Raw genomic sequence first — 25,493 nt, 5'->3', positions numbered from 1 at the left:
TGCCAATTTTGTTTGTGGTGTTAATATTCAATGGCAACATCTTTTTACATAATGTGTGCTGTATTTAAATCAGGTAGCTGAAAATGATGTATATGTACAGCATGTCCTAGTCTTTTTACAAATGAAGGCAATTGTAAAATATTGGGAACAAGTTTCATATATACCAATAAATCTAATAATAGCATAAAAAGAAAATGTTGGTTCATGGTGTACAAATTGAGAAGAAATATGTGATTTGTGGCTACCATCTTTGTTTGGATTCAGAAAAAGATAAGTGTTTTAAAGCACAACTTGGGATAACAGGATATAAATCTTTTCTATGATGGAGAAACTGGATATCTTTTTATCCAAATGGTTAAAGGGGTCTTTAAAGTATTCTGGAAATACCTTAAGAACAGTGAAGAGTGGCTTTCTGATATTTACTTTTGGGGAATTTAGGATGCTTATCTCTGTGGCTCAAATCGTAGCACATGGTTGCTAAGTGACATTTTGTTGTTTATTTTGTTTTGTTTTTGATGTGAGCACCATGGCCTACCACAACCATCATTTTCTCATTGTGAAATGCTCACTTTTCAGCACCCTCCAAAGGACAGTCTATGTATTCCATACATCACCCTGCTGCCCAAATTAAATCATTTGTGATATGTGAACAGAGAGTGGAAGGGAGGGAAACTCACGCTACAAGTAAAAAGCCCTGTGAGTGTAATTCTCAATTCAGTTAAATGTTGGGAGACATATGTGCATTGAGAGAGAGAGAAGAGGGAGCTGAAGGGGTTAAAGGGGAACAACATTGGCGTCACACAAGCAAGAAGACAAGTGTCGACAGCGACAGGAAAAAGACGGAGGCTGCCCGTGTGCCTATGTCTCCTCCACCCGTCCAGCCCACCACCACCACTGCCCCCATCCCCCACCCCTCTCCACTGCAGACGAGCATATGTGGGCTGACAACATGACATTGCCAGCGAAGAGAGAAAGAGAAGAAGAGAGGACCAGGAGCCTATAGCCCTGACATCCCCGACTCAGACAGCTGATGGAGGCAGATTAGGCTCATGCATGCACACAACTGTCAAATACACCCCAACCCCCCACAAAAAAACCCTCAACCCTCTCCACAACCCTAAACCCCCCCCCAAAGGCTACACAGAGGCCTTCCTCTGCTCTTCCCATCCCTCCTCTACCTCCTCTTCCAGCAGCAGTGACTCCCAAATTCTCGTACTTGTACACACACACAGACACACACACACACACACACACACAAACACACATACCCACAAAACCACACAGACAAACAGAAACATTTTTCTAGAGAAACTGAAGCTCAGAACAGAAGGGTATGATATTACACGGGTGGGTATGCATCACACAGAGCTTTGTGAATTTGCATTGATGCAATGTTTATGCTTTCGCTTAGCCAGCTATGACCCAGCCGCATTGATAGCCGAGGTCTAACAACCGTATCAAGATGCAAGTCAGGAACAACAATGTCGAGACCTGACTACTGAGAGCAAGTTCATGCAAGCTGTCTGCCTATTACTGTATGCAGCAGATATCCATTACCGTAATGTCTGTAATCCCTATGACTTAGGTGCCCTCACACAACCCAGACGCCTCCTGTGGGGTTTGCCAGATATATGAACACACTCAGCTGATAGATTAGGTATATACATATAAACATAACTTCACTGTTCATCGAGATTTTTCGCAATCGTTTGTTAAATTATTTTTCAATGTATAAGAATAAGATTCATTTTTCTAGTTGGAAGTTGTTTATTGTTTGAAAAATGGGGATAAAGGAAGAGAGCAGAAAGCCATTTGTGTGAATGTGTGCTGCTTGTATATTTCTGCACAAGAAACAGAAAGCTGACATTTTACTCTCTGACAGATAAGAGGTAGCGAAAGAAAGAGTGTTTGCATGTGTGTTGCATGTGTGTCTGTGTGTACTGAGGCAGACATCCACCCTGGGACAGTATGTCATCGATTGAGCTGCAGGAAGAGGCCTATTATCTTCAGCCATGGTTCAAGCGGGGAGTCAAGTGTGTCATATGTGTTGGCTCTAATTGGCAACCCACCCTGGTGGAGGCTGACTGGGGTGAAGTCTGAGCTGCGGTAACCCAACCACCTCCCACTCTCACACACTCACCCCTCCACTGTTGCCTACGGAAATGTTACATTGTGCCTTTGCAAGTGTTTGAGTCACTGTTGTTTGTCTGCACTGACAAACAAAGAAAGTGCAGATTTCATAAGATGAAAGCAAAAACATATCTTCTTTAAAGGCAGACATTATGGTAAACAAGGCGACAAGCTGACTTTAATGCATACATATTATATTTATACAATATAGTATTTGTTCAGTGTTGTGGTGGTGGAGCGAGTTGTTGCATTTCCATTTCAAGGCTTTTGTGTCTTTGGTATTCTGTTATTTTTTATTAGCAGCTTGCACTTTATTGTCTGGATGTTGCATTGTAAGTCAATGTCTACTGTCTGCCTCTTTGATATTTTTCCCTACATCCTCAGGGTCATTATTTGTTCTATTCTTCACCAGGATCTCTTATTAGACAAACCCTCAAATCTCACAAGTTTTCTACCGTATTTCTTCTCCTGTCCTTTCAAGCTTTGTGCTACGATGGTCTAACACTGCCCTCTGCAGGAGTACAAAATCACAACATTTACAAAAGTGGAACAAAAAGTGAAACATATTGCCATCAAAACCAAATATAATATAATCAGTTGCTTCATTTCTGATGAGTCAAAATACAATCTTAAGGTGGTTTTGCTAAACAATAACAATTCAGTATATTGTAATGTAAGTGATCTAATTTGAGAAAACAATAGCATGATGTGATAAGGCATTATTAATATTGTGTAGCATTTTATGTTTTATGTTCATGGAATTGATTTTTGGAAACAATTTTTTTGCAAAATATTTGAACAGCACATCAGTAACTCTCACTGATGGTGGTATAATATAGAATAACTTCTACATTATACTGTAGTATGCAGAAATCATATCAGTGCTTTGCAATGCACTTCAAAAGGGGTTTGTAGCTTTGGCCTAATTAGCCACTTGCTATGGAGCCTGTAATACTTTGTTGGTCTTAAAATTGATTTTCTGTCAAAGAGGCAAGCAGGCAAATATAAATCTTGTAATAACCCTAACCCTGTAAAGAAAGGAATAAGTCAACTTGCATTAGCTGTCTTGTAGAAGGGGTTTTCCCATTTATGTTCTTATTGAACATAAATAGAAGACTAGCTTAACAAATCTAACCTAATGAGTGATCAAAGCAAATATATGGTGTTAATATGCTCCTGTATAAAGGTCAAGCAACACCAGCTGAAGAAGCCACAAAGTTAAAAAAAAAAAAAAAAAAAAAAAAAAAACTTTAAAAGAAAGGATCTACTGGATAAATGAATTATTAGCGGAAGATGACTAATAGCATCAGTTAAGAGAGATAAGGGCCACATTTGTGAAAATGTGATCAATCCTTAAAAAGATGATCTGTGTGCTGAAAGAAATATTTAGAAAGCAAAGTAGAAAGCAAAAAAGCTTCCGACATGGAGTGCGGTTAATGAACATTTTTCCTCTTAGGTTACATCATATTATTCCTTACTTTTATTAAAATGTATATTGATGAGCACATGACATTTAGACAGAAAATAATGCAAACATCATCAATTTCAGCCCTGTCACTAGTGTTCCACCCCCCATCTCAGCAAAACCAAGAGGTTTCCTCTGCTTCCCTCCAATATTCATCATTAATAGTGTTACTGTCTGCCTGGTGAGCCAGACAGCAAGTTGGGTTTCTTATTTCCTGATCAGTGGGGATTCAAGCGACATATGCGTTCAGAAAAATATTGGGTAGTGAGCTGACTAAAGCTTCAAGAGCACAAGTCCTCTTTGCTATTATCGCCTCAGTGGGACCCTTCTCTAACGAGCTTTTGAGACTTGTGATCTCTATTCACTGTGTTCTGCTGGGTTAGGGTTACTGACTGAGTCTTCACTAATTCAAAACTGATGTAAGTTTGGTGCAGTGCAAAAATTCAGTTTTTTCAAGTCATCTTCATGGCTTTCCCATATGATTTTACGTCTGAAGTTAATGTGAATTGTATATATTCATAAATGTATGTATGATCTTCTTTTGCCAAAGTGAAATACTTAAGTTTGTATGCTATAGCTGCAATTTCTTTGAACTGTCCACTGAGGAACACAATTAGTTACCAGCTTAATTTGTAATAGACGAGTCCTAATCTTTAGTTTTTTGCTCAAGTATGAAAAGCTCAATGCAGTTCAACACAGCAATCCAGGTTTAAGTAATTAAAAACATTTTATACAAGCAAAATGTTTTTGTTTCACAACCTTTCCTATAGATCAGCTAGGGATACTAATATACAAATACAAATATGGTCACTGATTAACAATGTTAACAATGGTTCAGATGATGAACCCTGAGAGTATTATCACGCAAGCAGATACTTTTAGCCTCATTCAGATCATATTTTTGATGCATTTCTACTGTTTTAATTTACTCTCACCACACTTGTATATCTGCTAAAAGGAGAGTGAATATTGGATTATTCTTTAGGCAGCTAGAAACACAATTCCAAATAAATGGAGTTAAATAATTAAGTGCACTGGATGTGTAAATGTGCAACTGCTTGATAACACATTACCCATGTCAACTTCATAAGGTGACAGTATTTCAATGTTGTGTATGCAGCTTGTTCTGCTTCCCTCAAAAGGCCAAAAATATATATTTGCAGGTTTGAATAATGACATGACTCCCCCAAATGCAAATGATGTCAAGGGAATATTTTAAAATTAATTAAGTGAAACAGAAAAATCTTTTAAAATATAGTATAGGTAAAATAGGTTGCTGTGTAATTGTAGAAAAATTGCAAGCTGCGGTCAGTCTGTCTGAGTTGATGTGAGCAGTTATCACTGCCAAAAGTGGGCAGCAGAGTGCTTTCTCTGAATCTGTAGAAACTGTTTTTGGTTTTAGTAATTGCTTCAATTTTCAAACTTTCAAGCATCAACTCTGACTTGGTCCTGTTTAAAACCAACTGTTCTTGAGATTTGAGAAGTCAAAAGAAACACACAGAACATTGGTCTGAACTACTTGATGGGCTCGCTATATACACCACCAGCAGCACACTAAATGTCAGCATGCACTGTGGTATAAGAGCCAGTTGTCAGGGCAGGGTGTGCGGGGGAGAAGGAGGAAAAACATCAGGACGGCTCCTACCAACTGCCTCTGTCTGACATGACAGAGACAGGTGCTGTAAAATCACCCCTTTATACCAGAACTGTCTCCCACACACACACACGAACACATGCAGACAACCACTCTGCACGCACAGTCAGCCTGCCAACACGTTCAATTATTTCACTGCTCTTTTTCTAACATGAGAGTTTCTGGACTGTATTGTCAAAATCTCTCTGTCCTGTATAACCACAGATTTGTAATTCATAGAGATTCATTTGTGTGTTTGATTCCTTGTATATGTGTGTAATACTTTAATGTTGTTGGAGTTTCAACATGAATAGATGTCTGTTCTACGAGTTAACGTGTGTCTCTGTGGAGAAAAGGGAAGCTACTGCGATCCGAAGCTGTTTACTTTCTAAAGATCCGTATCAACCTTTGACCTGTGAGCTGACTTGCTGAGAGGGTGTCGAAAGAGGTTTTGAGGAGATCTGGACTCCATACTCTCCCCTTCTATCTGTTTCATAATCCAAAACACATCTTTCCTGTCTACTTTGAAAATGTGTACACAACAAGGCAACAACTTCGCCCTCTAAGGTGTCACAGTGGAGGTTGCTGCCCCAAAACTCTTCATCAGTCATTCCTGGCAGTGTTTCAGCAAATTCTGCTCATCATAGACATGACAGTCTCTTTTTGACATCAACCATAGAACACCATATATCTTCATCATCTGCTTTGACAGAGTATTCAAAATAGCAGAAGATCAAAGGGTTCAAGCTGAATGTTGCGTATGTGCAAGGGCACAACATGAACTGCACTGGACAGGGAGGTTACGTATGCGACCTCAATACATGAAGGTTGATCCAGACTAGAAGAAGAGTGTGTGACGCTATCAGGTGTGGCCTCTGTAAAGTATGTGCATGTCTGTGTGTGTTTGTACTTGTATGGCTGTCATTGTGAGATCCAATTTGAGTTTTATACCTGGGAAGGATGTTTTAGTAAAGTGAGGACATGTTGGCCAGTCCTCACTTTCAAATGGCTGTTTAAGGCTTCAGACTTTTTTAGGGTGAAGGTTAGAATTTAGATTAGGTTCAGTTTAGGGTGAGGATTGGGGTTATGTATAAAGGCTAGGGAATGCACTATGTCAATAAATGTCCTCATTAACCATAGTGTTATGCGCAGTATATAAACGGTAAATAAATGGTTAATAACACACAAATAAGCAGCTAGTTAACATATTGTTCAGTTAGGCAAGTTAAAGGTAACATAATACTGTTAAACTAAAAACTGGAAATAACCTAAAGTTGTAAAAGTTTTTGTTTTTTTGCAAGATAGATAAATGAGAAACTATATACTCGTCCAGCTGGTTAGCTTGGCTTAGCTTAGTTTAAAGACTGGCCAGGAAATAGTAACAATTAAATTAGTGAACTTTTAGAGGTGCTGGTTGCCAGATTTTTATGACCATTGGCCAAAAGCCAAGGTAGCTTTTTCCTCCTGTTTACAGTATGTCTAACTGGTTGCTGGCTGAAGCCTCACACTAAAGAGACAGATTTGAGAGTAATAATAATGCCACGTTTATTTATATTTTAAGAGCAGACGTCGCAAATCGCTTCACAATAAAAACACAATAGCAACAGACACTAAATGTAGACATTCAGCTAAATACACAAGGCGCGAAACAAAATTAAAAAAAAGCAAGTCTAAACAAACAGGTCTTGAGCTGCTTTTAAAGGACCTTTTAAAGGTGTCCATGTGTCAAGTCCAATGAGAGAGACTTCTAAAGTTTAGGACTGGAGACACAACTTCAAAAGCACAGTGTCCTTTTGTCTTGTGCCTGGAGTGAGGGACAACCAACAAACCCTCGTCCAAGGACCTCAGATGCCTACTGGTGTCATATAGCTGCAGTAGCTGGTAGAATGGTATTTATCTTCTCATCTAACTCTAACATCAACATTTAGAGAAAGTTATGTCTTTGGTGTGTTAGCAAGGAGGAAAATAGTTGTGTGTTGATAGACACAAGAGCCATTTATAAGACTCAGCTGCTGAATGCTATTGTGCTGTGACTGAACGTTTTATTGACACAAAGTCCATGAGCAATGACTTCATGAGCTGATTTTGTTGAAGGTGACTCCACATTGCGCCGTAGCGGTGCAATCATATCTCCTTAGATTTGGAATCACTTCTATCAGAGACTTGGAGAAGCCAAATTTGTAAAATGCCTTTTTAAACACACTTTCTCACATTTTCAGTAGCATTTCGTTGAAAAAATAGTTTAACATTTCCTAGTTTCTTTCAGATATTGCCTTGGGTTTCTTTCCTTTTTGTCTCCTCGTCTTTTGTCTCTTTCTATAAGGCATTATTGTTTTGAAAAGTGCCATATGAATAAAGTTTGCTCGTGAAGTCAGTGTTTCTGTCTACACCACCAGCAGCTGCCCCACTTCTCTCCTCATCTCTCTCTCTCTATCCCCCTCTCTCTCTGTCTCTCTCACATTGGGATTGTGAGTGACAGCACATGTGCTGGGGTACATGGGAGGGCCGCTGCTGAAATTCTAACCCCTACCCCACCACTGTGAGACATACCCCAGCTATGGCCAGGGAGGAGCTGTGAGAGACAGACGCTGGGAGAGGGAAAGAGGGAGAAACAGAGAGAGAGAGAGAGAGAGAGAGAGAGACTGTGAGACTTAAGGCTACCAGAGGAGAGAGAGAGAAAGCAAGAAGGAAAGAGGGGGACAGGTTTCAGGGTTGTAGAGTTTGGCCCAGTGGAGCCTCTCAGGAGCCTAGTTCTTAGTGGAGGAACCTCAGATCTCATAGTCATCAGAGGTCTGTTAACACTGAGTTTCTGAGTGCAGGTTCTGGAGGATGGCAGTACGGATGTTGGTGGCATGTGTGCTGAGTACTCTGCTTTGTCAGGTAAGAAAAACCACCTCCCCTTAATTTTAATATTGACTCAAATTAGCTAAATGTGTTGATTGATTCTTATGTCTATTATATGTAGATTAAAAAAAGACTTGAAATACTTTTTTCTTTGCATGTTTCTTGATTGCTGGTGGCAGGTTTGTAGATGTTGATATGTTTGAACTTTTAAGCCTACAAAATAGTTATAGCACATGGTACCAGAGCTTCATCCTTCTCCGCTTTCTGGTTGCAAAAAAATGTCAATAACAAGTAATTGAGCCCATAGATCAGTTGCTGTTGAGGGACTCCAGTTGCACTGAGATGTGTGATAGCATGTGACACTGCCCCCCTCTATCTCCCCCTGTGGTCTGATTCTACATAGATTCAGTCTACCTCCAAATTTTAGCTTGGGACTTTTGTTTTTCTTTCTACCTCTGATCTTGTTCAGTGAATGGCCTTTAGCTGCCCTTCTCTTCATATATACAGTTTATGTTTGTGATGCCTTCAACCAAACATCAACTGATTTTCATCGATAGAGGCACTACACTTGCTCTGCAATCAGAGGTTGAGGACGATCCAAACAATTCATCCCGGTTGGAAAGAGAATGATGAAGTGTTTTGAGGACGAGACTCCAGATGTGTGCAGAGGGCTGAGGGCATCATTAGTAGCCCCTGTCAGCAGACGCCATTATGAGATCTAAAATGGATGACAATATAAACTGATATATTACTAACAGCACTTCCAACCATCATCAGTCTTTTTCTGTTTGGAGAAGTAATGGAGCCCAGGTTGGAGGGGTGATATAGTTGGCCTCCAGTGATTATTCAGAGAAGTGTTGCATTTACTTTGTGATTAATTGTATATGTTTTAGATTCTGTATAACTGATGTATATTTAATATTATATGGTAATCTTGTCAATCAGAAGACGGTCTCTGACATTATTGTTTTCAAGAGTTTCTGCACTTTGTGGTTGAAAGTCTTTATGGGGAATTTATGTCCTTTTTATGTTTCAGTTTCATATTCCATGGCTAATTGATTGTTGAGAAAATCACTGAAAATACATGTTGTCTCGTTTGAACATGGTGATGATAGATCACTGACAGAGCCGCAAGTAAAACCAGTTTGTCACAGTGAGGCCTAACCCCTAGTGGCGTTACACAAAAAATATTTCCATCAAATCCTCAGTACCTCAGTCGTATTTCTATCTATGACCTATATAAAAATGCCAAAATGAGCCTGTGAATGATTTGAAAGACTTGTAAACACTGAAGCATGACCTTTAAAGTGCAGAATCCACTAATGCAGGATCCTAGTCCTCAGGCTTGATGAAGATAATAGTGAACTACTAAAACCCGCAGTGCAGAACTTTTGTCTTGTCCTCCTGGCAGTGAGACTTATTACAAAAACACCCTCGACACATGCTATATGACCACGTATGTATAAAAAGATCTGGATACTTTTGGGGGTTTGTGGCCCACTGAATATATGCAGCAGTGTTTCTCCCGCTGGCCCCCAGATGACATCACAGAGTTTTAAATTGCTTTTCTCAGCTCAGGGAAAGTGTAACAAAGTTAAAAATCCATACATCAAAATGTCATAATATAATAAGTCATAATTGATCTTATTTGCAGTTTGAAGTGTGCTGTCAACAGTTTAATAGATGTCTCTTTTACATTGATGGTCTATGGGATTTTCTATGGAAAATGCTTTTTGGGCCACAGAGGGAATTTTTTGCTGCAATACCATGAGTGGCCACTAGGCAAAATTGCATTGGGCATTTAGTGGTGGTGCCGTATGTGGATATTATACATTCATGTGTATGGGAATCTTAATAGTTTCTTTCTTACCTTAAAAAATACTAAAATCCTATAAAGTGACAACTTAACGGTCATACAATGATTAGTTTTTGCCATGTACAACCAGTATGCCATGTGGTCTGACGAAAATACAAGCACCCATCATAGGAACCCGGAATAGGTCAGCACGCCCAAATGTGAGGGAAATCAATCACTGCTGGTTGATCACTTGCAGTGTGCTGGTGCAGGAATGTCATACCAAACACCAGATTTAAAAACGCTATACTCCAGAAAAGAGATTTATCTGGTGGTGGTAGGGTTAATCGGCATTGTGTGAGCTTGTTTGGCAAGTACTTGAATTTAACAGAAGGTCGATTTATTCAATGAGGAGTTAAATTGCACCTTCAAATGCCAGAGGAGTTACAAGTCCAAGAGAACATGAAAAGTGACTTTGATTAAATAGAAACAATCTCCATTTTAAGGAAATCTTTCTTTTGAGTATGACTCACTGTAGGCTGTAAAGGTGGATCTGAAAAGATTCATAGCAGTTAGAGGAGACTCAGACCAAAAACAGCCTGACATTAAAACAACTAAGGTGGCTGTGTTTGGTGTTGGCATGCTTCATGTACCAGTAAGACATCCATTAATTTGAAGGCTTATCAGATGTTAACACACTGTGGCACAGATATTTTTAATAGTCAGAGACAGGATTCTACATATCTGGAAAGGTATAACAGCAGGAATTATTTTATCTTTCATTATCCACAAGGTAAACAGCAGCAATACTGTTCAGGTTACAAAGTAATCCACCAGGAATATGCGCTTGCATGTATGTGACTGGCCAACACAGCACCTTGGTGGATGGTGTCACATTTTGTCACAGCAACATTTTGCCCCCCTCTGTGCGCCAATGATTTCCCACAGTCATGGCAAAAAAGCATCAAAATGGCTTTCAAATCACTTCTACAGTTTAATCCACTTCTCCACAGTTGATTCTTATCTTCAGTATTACCAAACATCAACAACATCATCAATTCACCAATAAATTACTACATAAGCTAACTTCCAGCAAAGATTCAGAGCAATTAGGAAGCAATCATGCATCACTGAAGTAATGCTTTTAGCTCATTTGGAGAAACAACGAGTGTTCGGAACATACTGAGCATACAGATTAACAGCACAGAAGTGGATTATACTGTAAGAGTGGTTTAAGATATCGTGAATGTTTTGGCACATTTGTGTTGTTGTATCTAAAACATTTATGTTGATGTAATCTTTTAATGATAATTTTACAGAGTGTTTTGAGTGCCTGTCTTTCCTGTGTGGTGTAAAAGGACAAGTTACTATATGTTAAAGTTGTGTTTACGTGTGAGAAATATCTTTTATGAGATCCTCAGTATACTAAGCTTCTCCAGTGTTTTATATGCATTTTGGGGCAAGACGTGTATTCTAGTATTTGATTCATGTGTAAAACAGGTGTAAATTTGTCATGAATTCTACAAAATCATCAGAATGAAATGACTTCAACAATCAACAGCTGTCAGTCTAATCCGAAGGTTTTCATCAGTGTCACCTGATAGCTTTCAGTTGTGCTTCAATGCACTCTTTTAATTTTCAGAAAACTGGTGTTGTTTTAAACCAGGCGAAATTGAGGCCCACTGGTGAATGTTGTGGTACAGAGTGGGCAGCAGTCACAGCTGTTACCAGATGCATACGTGATGCCATTTGTCCCGCTCTGTAATCCCTCTTGTGGAAATAGGAGTGGGCCTCTCTTGGACCATGAAATCGGGTACAAATCAAGGGTCTATAGCAGCAGCCAGCTGGCACCGAGGTCTCACTCATCGGAAACAATCAGTCAGAGGATTTAGAGACTGAATCACAGGTCCTGCTGGGTGAGGATACCTGCAGGCTGTTGTACACTGACTAGAGTTTCAGAGGGAGCAAAAGGTTGAGAGAAAACTACCAGATCATAAAAATTAGTTGACTGAATAGTGAAGTCAATTTCCTTTTCTCTTTCTTAGTTTGTTTCAGTTTCATTCTTTTTTACAGATTGAGACAGGGATGACCAAATGGTAACAGTTGATTTTGCAGTTGAAACAGTAGCCATGCTATTATGTTTTTGTGGCACTTTAAACCACTTAAGAATACATGAATTTCGGAATTTCCCATGTATGGGTGTAAAGGGTGTAAAGGATTATTAATTACCACAAAAATGATCTTTCAATCAGGTTTTTATTATGGCACTGCACAGTTTTGATTTTGATTTTCAATTGTTTGGTGAAATAATGTTTAAAATGATTGTGGGTTAGGGTTAGTTAGTTAGTTACTTTTTTCAGGCTAATCTACTGAAAAGAATGTGTCTGGTGTAGCTGTTTGCCACAAATAATATGACTCTTATACTGTACTATCGTAGTTGGACACTTCATCAGCTCATTGTGTCATTTTATTGATGTCTTTTTGAAAGAAAGATTGAAAGAATATTAATACTATAAAATCTTTTTTTTTAAATCCCCACTTTGTCAGTAACGTAGTGTTTTATGCTGATATACACAGTCCTACTTTTAGTCTTAGTTTAATGTTATAACCTTGCTCAGCATTCTTGAAGCTCAGACATCTGCTCCAAGGGGGATACACACTTGTAGTGGCACCAAAAATAGGGTGTCCATGCCCATGCCAGGCAGTCATGACTTAGCAAAGAGTAAGGTTGTGGGACCAAAAGTGTTACTAAGTGACTGGTCTGAGAATCAGTAACAGAAGTGACCAGAGGGACACCTGTGTGACCTCTCGCCCTATGTCAGGCATGCTGTGGGCATAACGTCTCAGCTGCATAGACTTTTCTTGAAGGATACTCTGTGCCTCTAGACATTTAATAGAGAACTGAACAGACACATACTCCTTTACACAATTACAGTGGACTCTCTTAGGGGGGCAATATATAACACTTTTTGTTAAAAGTACCACTTAAACCGGACAAACTGATGTGGACTCTTACAGTTACATTCCTCCATTTCTGCTGATGTGTTAACATACTCCATGTCATTGCTGTAACCTTGTAAAAACAACCAACATATCACTGAATGTTAATGGTTTGCAACATGTGACAGGCATTTGCATTGACGCATTAAAATACACTAAAACTAGGGTAGTTTATAGGCATGGCAGGATGGACAGCCCCAGCGGCTTGTGAATGTGTGTCCAAGAAGTAATGCATTTGTACCAGTAGCAATATTTGGAAGGTGGACCGCCCCAATGGCTTTGTGAATGAATGTCCAAGATGTAATGCATTTTCAGCGGTGGCAAAAATTGGAAAGTTATTTCATGGTTATCAAAATGTGGTGAATGCTAATGTGTGTTTACTACACTCTGAAACTAGATGATATGCAACCTTTACACATCTTGTCTCTTTTCTCACTCTCTATGCCTACATATCTAGCCTTTCTTAATAATCCATATGTGAAAATGAATCTAAAACTGAAATTGATTATTTAATGTTTACTTTCAAGCTAAGTTAATTTAATATGATACAGATGGTGAATTAGTGCATTACCTCTTGATTTAAAGTTCAAATGACCCAGAATACTAATTACAGTGTTACAGTATAATTTTGCTCTCAAATACCAGCATCAAGGAGGTAAAATCAAGCTTTCTCAAACACTCTTTAGCCTCTGATTGCTCAACGATTCCTGTTGTGAGGGCATATCAACGCCAAACAAGCTGTCCATACTTCTGTGAGGGCCTAAGGTCAAAGGCCAAGCTGTAAACGCATCTGGGAAAAGCTTCTAAAACAGTTAATCTGTGTGTGGTGTCATCACTCAGTCTACCAGGAACGGTACTCATTGGTCTAATTGGTAACATGACACTTCAGTGTTACTGCAGCTTGGTCTGGTAAAAACATTGTAAAAGTGGCAGATATTGAGTGGAGACAGTAGAAAAACAGAGTGTCATCTAAGGTTTGGACTGCAGAGACAGGGCAAGAAAATCATGTAGTGTTGAAAGGAACTGAAATGACATATCACTTGTTATCTGGAGGTTTTTCTGACCATAAAATATTTCATATTGTCGAAAACTGGTGTCAGATGTGTTTTTTGTTCACCAAACAATTTTTCTTTAATTGGGGTATTATCAGAGAGCATCAGGCGGTCTTTCTGGTTTTGTTTTGTCTTTCTTCATTCGTTTTTTATAAAATTCCAGATTTACTCCTAGAACCTCATTGCCTCAGATTGACTCCTATACCTGCCCTGTTAGCACAATTTACTTAACCAACATTAGCCCAAGTGTGCATCACTCAATGTTTCCAGTAAGCCAGTGTTTCCTCCAGACATTCTTTATTTGGAGGGTCCTGACTCCAAATGGAAAAAGATGGTTCCGACCATTAGCTGCAACTCAGGGCTTCAAACGGGCCCGATGCAAACCAGATGGTGATTTCACACCTTGCTTTGTCTATGATCTTGTCCCATAGCATCAGTTAGTATAAGGACTGAAACTTCCAGTACAAAGCAGCAAATTCTGTATTCCTTAAAACAATTTTGTTCCAAAAAGAACCCAATAATCTCAAATCCTTTCAATCTCTTCATATTTATTGATTGCAAGAACTACTTTCAAAGTCAGTCTGCAGTTAACCTTAACACATTAATCCATTGTTTAATTAAATTTCCTATTCTTAGTTTGGTAAATAAAGCATGGCGTAGTGGAAAAAAGTTGTTCAGTGTATCTTTACGTTTGATGGACTTGAACTGAAGCTCACTGGACCACACCTTGTCCAAAGTAAGAAGATGGTGGTCATGTGAGCCAAAGTGTCCATGAATCAGGCAAACTTAAGAATAGCTATGTATGAACATGCAACTGGGATGCAGCTGTTATTGATTTTGAGGGTTTAGACACAATGCAGAATGTGTGCTATGCCAGTGGACATTTGAGGGCTCATACAGTATTTGCATAAAGTATTACAGTACTCTAAACAGCAATCAAGATAAATTTCTGTGGATGACATACACTCCTGGAATGTGAATGTAAACACCAACAAGTGTGTGGATGAAGATGGCTACAAAAGTTAAATAGGTAGCGGTCGAGAATATAGAAGAGTCTAAGATTAGCCTGCCCCCTGACTCGGCCTGCAGATACCAGCCATGGTTGCCATTCTTGCCTTCACTGTCCAGCAGCATGCCAAAGGATCAGTTTATCAGATCACCCGCCCTAGAGACAGGGCAGGGATCACAGGCCATTCACAAAATAAGGAATTTCTCCACTGATCCATGATTTTGCTTATTTATTTATATTCTCTTTGTTATTCTCTTTGTTAATTAAAAATCTGTAATATGTTCTATATGATGAAACAGTTTATTCATCAGGATCCATTCAGATTTAAGTGAAAAGATAAATATAGTAAGAATAGCTTTTTGGCAAATGAATACATCGACATTCGTATGTGGTTCTGTGGATTAGTTTTGAGCTGTTAAACATATGGGAGGTAATGTTGAATCCAGTGAATTCCCACAGAAAGAAAAGAAGGAAGCAGCTTACGGAAATGTGTACATATGAGTATGTGTGGGTGGATGTTTTGTGTATACATTCATGTATGTCAGCCTGTGTGTGTGAGAAAGCGTGTATATGAGATGTGTCAGAGGAATTCCTACTGCAGAGCAGATCCGTAAGGTGATCCCAAACTCCCAGTCAGGTGCAGGGCTGAGTATAAAGGGGAATTTGTGAGTGTGAGTGGGAATGCGGGTGGGAAAGCACAGGATCTAAATCCATAGTCGACAGCTGTTGTGCGAGTGTATTGCTGACATGTGTCTGTGTGTGTGTGTGTGTGTGTGTGTGTGTGTGTGTGTGTGTGTGTGTGTGTGTGTGTGTGTGTGTGCGTGTGTATGTGTGTGTGTGTGTGTGTGTGTGTGGGGGGTGTATTTGTGAGAACATGTTCAAGACAGCAATGTGGTGAATGACGGCTTGTGAAATGAACATGAGTGTTTGTGTTTCCTCATTCTGAGATGAATTTGCACCCACATCAAAGGAAGCTAACAAAGACGTGTTCTAGTGAGTGAAACCTGAAGCCATGGCACTGCATCCCCTCTGCCCTGCACAATCCCATGGATTTCACATTAGAGACACAGCCTCAGTGTTACAGCCAGCACACATCCGGTCCATCAGGCCATCAGGAATATCATACAGTAGCACCAAGGGAGAAATGGTTTTAAACAGCTGCACATATCTATAATGACATAATGTCTATCTTCCATGAAGGAGAATTACTGGGTTGAGAATATACAATTCATGTGATTGGACTTACTGACACATATCTTCATGTGGGATGCAATATCTTCATGTTTCTTTCTATTCATGCTGTTTGTGTTGTTTTGTTCAGGTGTGGGGCTCTGCAGAAACCCAGGACAAGGAGGACAAGCTGCATCCTCAGGCCCTTTACCCATGGAGAAATCAAGGCAAGGGAATGGTCAGGATGAAAAGGGACTGGATCATCCCTCCAATCAGAGTGCTGGAGAATAGCAAGCATGTTCCAGAAGACCTCGTCCAGGTAAAACTGTTTACAGCTATTCAGTGTAAATGCCACTTAATGGTGAAGGCTAGGACTGGATGTGAGCAGTAGTAGCACATTACTGGCTGTAGAGAAGATAAGGGCGAGCTTTACTAGTCACAGCAGGTACTTTTCCCCTCTTTTGAAATAAATATGTAAACATATTATCAGTAATAACAGTACTTGTATAACTGTTGGTAAATGCCATGTTGAGTCACAGATACATGAAATTCTATTCTGTCTGATATAAGGTTTATGAACTGTAGTTTATGACAATATTATATTGCCTACTATTTGTAGACTGGTATTATGTTTGATTCTAGTGTGTGTGCTGTGACAGTACTGCTGATTATATTGCAAACTAGTGCTGTACCATATTTTACTTTATTTTATTCCCAGTTTTTATATTTAAGAAGAAGTATTATGTTTGTTTATGCAATTTTACTTTTACTTACTTTTGATTTACATGACCATATGAAATTGTAGCCATATTTTTCTTTCTACAAACCCAAAGAAGAGTAGCTGTTGCACCGGTAACAGCCGATAAATTAAAATAAACAAATAAATAAATAAATATTATTAGTATTTATTATCAGACCAACAAAGATAATCAGTTCACAATAATATCCAATAAAGCAGCAAATCCTCACAATTGATGAATTGACTAATCATTTTAGCGCCAGTATGTTGTGCTTCATTTATAGCCTGTATAAGGCAACACAATACTGAATCAAATACACACTGCAATCCAACGTGCACTGTTGATTATAAGTCTTCATCATGGATGATCAAATGCAGCACCGAGCAGTGAAATGTAAACTTTGTGTTAGGGCTGTTACAACCATAAGTTTAGATATAAATCCTACCATACAAGGAGAGATATCAAGCCACTTTTATATGGGTAATATGTCACAGACCGTCCATACAATATGAATAAAATATATACTGCTTGCTATTATTAGTTTTTACTTCCTGCTTTATGTTAAAGGCCTCTCTGAGTTTAAACACTCTTGTCTCAAGGTCCATAGTTGTCAGCACACTCACATCTGGTCTTACTACATATGGTTTACAATCCTCCCCCAAACTTCCCATGAGGTCGTGATGAACACCAACTTTATGTCCTCTCTCTCTCTGTCCAGATCAAATCAGACAAAATCTTCACAGGTGAGGTGATCTACAAGTTGGAAGGACCAGGGGTGGACCAGGATCCAAAGAATTTGTTTGAGATTGATGACAAATCAGGAGTAATCAGGAGCAAGCGGCCACTGGACAGAGAGAAAGACCGTAGCTTCACGGTAAGAGAGTATTTATGGGAGTACCTGAACACTTTACAGCACAAACAAACAGAAGTACATAACACAAGCCAGAAAGCACTTAATGAGACCTTGCCTGTGTTTCAAAGCATTGGCTCATGTTTTTTTCTCACAGCATATATCAGTGGCTCAGACACTAGTAGAAACAGCCAGAGGTCATTTTCCAAGGGCCTTTATGAGCATCTTGGGAAAGACTTCAGAATGGTTCAGGCCAGATGACTTGTGATGTAACCCCCTGATGTTGAACCAAACATCCTGCACATTTCTTTCTGCCATTTCCAGCATCTGTTTTGCACACATACTGCAAATACCCACATTCATCATGAGTGGCTCATCAGATATTTTCTTCATGGAATGCATGAAATATAGTAATTAATAGTACAAAATAACAAACTCATGATTTCAGTTTAACAAAACATTTGTCTGGTGTGTGTGTTGGTGTGTGTGTGTGTGTAGCTGAAAGCTTTTGCACTGTCCCCAAGTGGAGAGAGACTAGAGAATCCGACCACCATAGAGATAGTTGTGCTGGATCAGAATGACAACAGACCTGCCTTCACCCAGAAGCAGTTCAATGGTGCCGTCTTGGAGTTCTCTGTTCCAGGTAAATCCATTATTTTTTATCTACTTAGTGCTCCATAATGTTCCCATAATTTATCTTTATTCCCCCTCTGAAGTTAAGTATAATATTATTCCCATAATGTCTGATTCAGTGCATCATTCAAGCTACAGTATACAGTTAAACAGCTAATAAGTTGTTAGAGCTGCTATAATAAATATTTCATATGAACAATGGTTCAAATGACTATTAGTGAAGAACCCACCAGTACCTCAGCTTTACTGAGCAGAGGGAAGAGCCTTTCAGCTCATTTGTTTTGTTTTTCTGGCCTGCAACTTTTTTGTTTTGGTTCACTCTTGTCACTCTTATTAGCCTTGTTAGCATACACAGCTAAATGGCAGCTGTTATCAGTAAATCTAACAATTGACTGTACGCTACCTGCCCAACACCAAATGGCAGATGGCCAAACTTACTGATTAGCTGGTGAGCATAGTAGAGCATTTGGCAGCTAAGGAATTAGATATTTCTATCAAGAGTTGGTGGAGAGAGGGCTAAGATGACAGTGAAATATGGATGTAACCTCATCAGGTGACCAGAAACACAACTCCAAATAAATGCTGATGTTGCTCTGTATCTGTTGGATGTGTAAATAAGCAAATATTTCCTAATGAGTTTGCAACATCAACCATCTAAGTTGACACTATGTTGTGTTTACAACTTGTTTCTGCTGCTCCCAAGTGGCCAAAAAAAAAAAAATCAGCTATTGCAGGTTCAATGGCTGCACAATCCCATGTGTGGTTTGGATCCGGTCACACCAGAACATGGCATCATATTATAAGAGCAGCAGATCATAACCAATACCAAATGAATGACTTTAAAAAAAAGCTAAATGTTGTGTTCAAACTGACAGGCCTGCAGCCTCAACACAAATGTCACATATCAGTGTTTCACACCACCTGACCCAAGATATTCAATTATTTTTGACAGGCACGTCAGTGATGTCAGTGTCAGCCACTGATGCAGATGACCCAATGACCGATAATGCTCATCTGAGCTACTCTATCATCAGCCAGGAGAGCATCCCTGCCAACGCTGTTACTAAGACTATGTTTGGTATCAACAACCAGACTGGGGCCATCTACACAAGAGATGTAGGCCTGGATCGAGAGGTAGGGAGCACTACTGAAACAATGTGGTGTGGATCTCAAATTAATATCATAACCCTTCTCCTTCAGCAGGTTTCATAAATCATCTAAAAGACCAGCAAGTAGGCAAGGATATCTAGAATTTAAAACATATTGTATTAAATAAAGAAAGCAGTTTTAAAACCTTTCCTTCATTCATTCGAATTTGAAGAACTGCACAGCAATCCAGCATATTTTCTTAACTTATTTTGCTGGAATGTCTTAAATAATTTTAAATAGCACATGGAGGATTCAAGAATAAATCAATAAAATTTCTTCTTCAGGTTAAGATGCACATTTTTTTGCAGTGAAATATAATCACAATGTGGTTAATACCATTAAGATGTACTGTACTCTTTCCTAGGTGGTGAAAAGTTTCCGATTAAAACTACAGGTTGCTGATATGGGAGGCATGGGGCTAACAAGTGAAGGTGTGGCAATCATAGATGTATCTGACATCAACAATAACGCCCCACAGTTCAGCCCTGCTTCGGTGAGTCTCCAACAATAATTTATGAAAGAAGATTTTAAAAATGAACTCAAAAAACTTAAACCATAAGCAATTGAATATTTGCATAGTAATTGTTAGTTCAATTAATTGTACATTATGATGTTTATTGTGTGCTTTAAATCTGTTTTTTGTGTGTGGGGCATGTAGTACAGTATGACAGCAGTGGAGAACTTGAAGGAATATGAGGTTGGTCGGGTGAACGTGACGGACAAAGATGATCGTGGAACAGGAAACTGGGAGGCCAAATACTTCATTTCTAATGACCCTCATGGAAACTTTGCTATCACTACAGATCCTGACACCAACCAGGGTGTTTTGATGGTGGTGAAGGTACAGTTGGCTGATCTGCCATTAGATGTTTGCTGTTCGACACTGACAATCTTGCAGGGATGAGTAGACAAATAAATGCTATTAGTATTGTTCTACACCTCAGCTTTATGATTGACTTTTATTTTATCTTTACATCAGTTTGTTTTGTCTTCTTCATTCCAGACAAGTGAAAATTACACTAAATACTAAATACAAATGTTAAGAGAGAATGGCTACTAGTCATCCCACAAAAGAGAGAATATGACCCTCTATCAAAATGAAAATGCTGAAGCTAAAGTGTAACAAAAGTTTTAGGAGTCAACAAGAATATGTCTTGCTCCAAGACTAGAAGTATTGCCCTTTAAAGTCAAACTGTGCATTGAGGCCTTGAGATGTTTCTCAAGGACTCAACAACACACTCTAGTGGCTACATTTTAAACTACAAGTTACTTCAACAAAAATACATATTTGTCTTTTTTCATTTTCATTTGATGTGGGCTGTTGTTTTGCATGCAGGTTTTTATAATTAATTCTGCACTCCTCAGCCACAACACAGAGCAGAGTTTCCCTTCAATAAATAGGCCTGTTTTGTCCTGTTTTGTCTTGTCTTGCAGCCTTTGGATTATGAAACACAGAAAGAGTACACCCTGATTCTGAAGGTGGAAAATATCAATCGTCTAGACAAGGCCCCAAACCTGCCAGTGAGCACTGCTACTGTGGTGGTGACTGTTGTGAACGAGAATGAAGCTCCACGTTTCAAAGAGAACCCCATAAAGATCGTGGTCCCTGAGTCTGTGGTTCCTGGAACAATTCTGAAACACAATATTGCCCTTGACCCTGATAATTCTGAGCTGAGGTATGAATCAGCAGCACAAGAAGAATATTTTTTTTATGTTTCTGAGAAGGCAAGTTTATGTGTGTGTGAGTGTGTGGCTGTAACTTTTCCTCCATTCTCTGTGCTTCAGGTATGAAATTAGCAGAGATCCTGAGAGGTGGCTGGACATCAACAGAAATACTGGAGACATTATCGCCAAGAAAAGCTTTAACATGCGATCTCCACATGTTAAAAACAATATCTACAATGCTGTGGTCAAGGTTACAGGTCAGTGTATTTAAAAATAAATAAATAAATACCAAAATCAATCTAAATGAGGTGAAATGTTTCAACTTATGTGTCACTGAATTGGTAGTTGTGGTAAAATAATTTGTTGTTAAGTAAGTAAGGATAAGTAAGGATCTGAGGCCAGCGTACAAGCAGCACACACCAACTGTCTTGTCCTGTCTTCAAGTTTCCTTAAATAAGGCCCAACCTCTTGACGTTTGGCAACCAATCAATGAGCCTAATGACAACATGTGATTGTCACATAAATTATGTAAACTTTAAGAATTTCAACAGAGGAACAGGTTTAGAAGTTCTATAATGAAGCAATTTACAAAGAAAGAGATGAAGATGTAATCAAAACCACCTTAAAACTTAATTTTTCTTGTTTCCAATTTGGTTCATTTTTTATTTTTTTAATGAATTCAAATGTGGGAAATGTTTGCAAGTTCTATTAAAATTGTTAAATGATCTTGCCACAACAGTTTATTCACCACCTCTGAGAAAGAAATGCTTTGATACCAACAGATCATAAATTCATTGTTGTGGTATAATTTTAGTAGGAATTAACAATGAACAGACTGTTTGTAAACTGCATGTGTATTTATATTCACCTGTGCAGATGCTGATGGTCTGTCAACTACAGCCACAGTGGTCATCACACTGAAGGAGACCAATGACTACCCACCTCAGCTCTTCCCTTTGAGTGGCTCTGTATGCAGGAATGCAGGCCGGGCGAGTTCTGGTCTGGTTCTGACTGCTGTGGATGAAGACCTTTCTCCACATGCTGCACCTTTTATCTTTGAAATGACTGATGACGCGTCAAACAACTGGACTGTTATTCATGTCAACGGTAAAGAAAGGGCATTAGGGTTTTGGTTTCTAGTAACTCTCCTGACCTCACACTAATTACTACCCTTTCTCACTCCAGATACACACTCACTGCTTCAGCCAGTCTTAGAGCTGGAGCCAGGAGAGTATGCAGTCACAATGTTGGTGTCGGACTCTGGGAGTCCAGTTCTCAGTGCTTATGCTCAGGTCAATGTCACTGTGTGTCTCTGTGACTCCTTCGGTGATTGCAAATCTGAGGCAGGGGCGATCTTTGGCTCCAGTGTGGGAATCAGCTTCTTTGCTCTCATCATCATCATGGTCTGTTTTGCCCTTCTACTGTGTAAGTTACATCTTGAACACATCATTCAGACTTAAAATCCTTTTTAACAACCATGACCCAGGTTTGAGATACTTTCAGTCATTTTTAGATTACACTGTAAACAACTTGAAAGAAATAACTAGAAGGGATGTCCAGTTTGGAGTTGAGCGTACAAATGATCACACTTATTCAGGCGTGATTGAATGTAATGAGAGACAAATTAACTCAAAAGTCTTGTCTATATGACATTATATATTAACCTTATTGATTGCAGTGCTACTCCTCCTGGCTGTGGCGGTGACCACTTGTGGGAGACGCCATCATATCAAGAAAGGAACAGGTCTGCTTGTTGGAGATTCAGAGGATGACATACGTGATAATGTCCTCAACTATGATGAGCAAGGAGGGGGTGAGGAAGATGAGGTAAGGCTACATGATTTACACAAGACAAGCCAAGAGAAACGTTTTATTGAACTTTCTGGTAGATTGTCTTTTGTCTCAACACGGTCTAAGGTATAAGATCTTAGAGATTGGTCGTGGACATACAAGACACAAGATTGTCTAGCTAACTGTATAATAAAAATAACTTGATGGCATTCTAAGTGATGATGGAGCAGGCGTTGCTAATCTGCAGCCTGTACAAATCTGCTTGCAGAATGCCTTCAACATCGACCTGCTGTGGAATCCCCTCGAAGCTCCTTCGACCCCGGGGTCCTACTGTCCAATGCCTGGTGTTCCTCGAGGCAAGCAGCCCCTCAGGAGGGATGCCCCCCACAACCTGCCTTCCCCAACCTACCCACGGAGGCCTCCTGCAGATCCTACTGACATTGAGGACTACATCAATGATGTGAGAGGCTTCCACCATAACCCTGACTTACCAAAAGTTTATAATGAAAATGCACTTTAAAGGCTTCACCCAGAATCCAAAGCTAAACAAAAAGATAGACTAATCACTAAACATCCAAAACAAACTCAAAATCATGGACATGACTCATGCTGTCTAAAATTTTGAATGTTTTCTATTGGGGTAAAAGGTTTGCTCAGATCTATCTGAAAATATTCCAACAACTATTAGATTGCCAGTTTTGTACAATCATCATCTCCAGAAGATTAAACTGACAGACTTTTCCCTGTTGCGCCTGTAGGTCGCCATGTTTTCACTTAACTCGTGAAACATCTTAAAATCTACTAGATGGATTTGCACAAAAATCATTTTAGACTTTGATGGATTTGTCTAAGTTAGATGATGTCTTGTGTAGATCTTTTAAATCTTGTGTATGTGTCCCAACCCCCCAAAATATTTCTAGTCTGACTTTTAAGGAGTAAACTGTGTCATAAATTAAAGCATCCTTCCCAGGCCATCTGCTTAACCTTATCATTTGAATAACCTGATGTATTTCTCCCCTCAGGGCCTGGAGGCCGCAGACAATGATCCTAACGTACCTCCCTATGACACAGCCCTGATCTATGACTATGAGGGAGAGGGCTCACTGGCAGGCAGCCTCAGCTCCATTGCTTCAAGCAGCTCTGATGGAGACCAGGACTACGACTACCTCAACGACTGGGGACCACGCTTTCAGAAACTGGCCAACATGTATGATCCACGTTAAGATGGAGAGCAACCTACAGAAAGAAGACCTGTGTGACTCAACACCAGTTAGAGACATGCCTTGGGGTGTTTCTCTGGACACATTTAAAAAAAGGAATCCAATGTTATGCAGAACAATTGGTCTTTAACGTAAAGTGCCTAATGTTATAATGAGGATCATTTGGAGAGAAAACACCAATGACTTGTTGAAAGATTTAGGGGAGAGCTCAGGAGACCTAAACAAGAAAGAAATATCAATTGTTGATATGATCAGCGGCAAAGAGAGGAGCTGTGCATGCTGCAAGGCAACAGAACGTGTGTTGAAATGTGTGTCCATGTCAGGTTTTGTTTCTCCTTAGTCTTGGATTGCTCAGTGATGATGCATACAACAAACCTGAGACATAAGAAAATCTTTTAAATGTATTTCTTTTTTATATATTATTTTATAAGATGAATTTGCTTTGATATTGATTTTGTTTGTCTTTTTATTTGATCACAAATCCTCCATTCCAGCATCTGCAATATTTTTTGGAAGCCACAAAATATGACTCAACAAAAAAAAAACATGCTGTACCACACACTATTGTGAAATCAATGTATCTGGAGGTGAAGACTTTGAATGATGTTTTTTAATATGTTCATTGAATTTCGATTTTACTGGTGTCTATGGAATAAATGTAATATTTTATTTAGTGTGTGTATTGCTCATTATGAAGTAAGACACTCTTCACAGGCTTTAACATGTTTACTCCTAATTCATATGTGGTATTAAAATAGTTTATTCCATAACAGTGCAACACACAGTATTTAAATAAAACTTTATTTAAATATTAAGCAAGACTATCCATAGGGACTTCATATTCACTTTTGTCAATCAAACCAATACAGCCCCTAATACAAAGACCTTTTTCCACAGCCTCAAAATGGCATCTCTTATATCAATATGTATGTCTCACAGTGAGAAAAGGACCAAACGGTCAGGAGTAATATCTGCTGCTTAATCGTCAATTTGCATGACGGACACTTCTAAATTTCTGCTTTGAAGGGATTTTCCTAAATCTGCATGAAATACAACTCTCAAGACATAACTCAGTCTATTACAATAAATTCCAATGTCAATGTTTTCATGGCAGGATATCAGCTTAAAAACATTCCAAGACACTTAAGAAAACAACTCTTCAACCCAAACACCATTTTTCAGATTTCATTGCTTTCAAGATTGAGTGGAAATTTCGCCATTTTTTGGAAAAAACTATGACTGCGGAAACAGAAACACAATAGGGTGGAATTACTGCCCAGTCAAAGTAACAAATCAAACACAAGTTGAAGTTTTTCTAGAATAGGACCATTTTCAATTTCAAAAGTT

The 25,493-nt window shown here is 39.1% G+C and overlaps 1 protein-coding gene across 1 annotated transcript; it reads left to right on the top strand.

Moving 5' to 3' along the window:
- Positions 1–16,290: 16,290 nt before the first annotated feature.
- Positions 16,291–24,784, top strand: cdh15 (cadherin 15, type 1, M-cadherin (myotubule)). The gene is made up of 13 exons (XM_053317429.1): positions 16,291–16,417; positions 17,557–17,712; positions 18,187–18,331; positions 19,274–19,455; positions 19,835–19,963; positions 20,129–20,311; positions 20,905–21,146; positions 21,256–21,398; positions 22,012–22,242; positions 22,321–22,560; positions 22,814–22,962; positions 23,195–23,386; positions 23,949–24,784. The coding sequence occupies exons 1-13, from the start codon at positions 16,334–16,336 to the stop codon at positions 24,147–24,149; spliced, it is 2,277 nt and encodes a 758-aa protein (XP_053173404.1). The 5' UTR covers positions 16,291–16,333; the 3' UTR covers positions 24,150–24,784.
- The last annotated feature ends 709 nt before the right edge of the window (positions 24,785–25,493 follow it).

Source organism: Scomber japonicus, chromosome 1 (genome assembly GCF_027409825.1).
Source record: "Scomber japonicus isolate fScoJap1 chromosome 1, fScoJap1.pri, whole genome shotgun sequence".
Classification (NCBI taxonomy): Eukaryota; Metazoa; Chordata; class Actinopteri; order Scombriformes; family Scombridae; genus Scomber; species Scomber japonicus.
The sequence above is the reverse complement of the archived record's forward strand: the minus strand, read 5'-3'. Positions and strand labels throughout refer to the sequence as shown.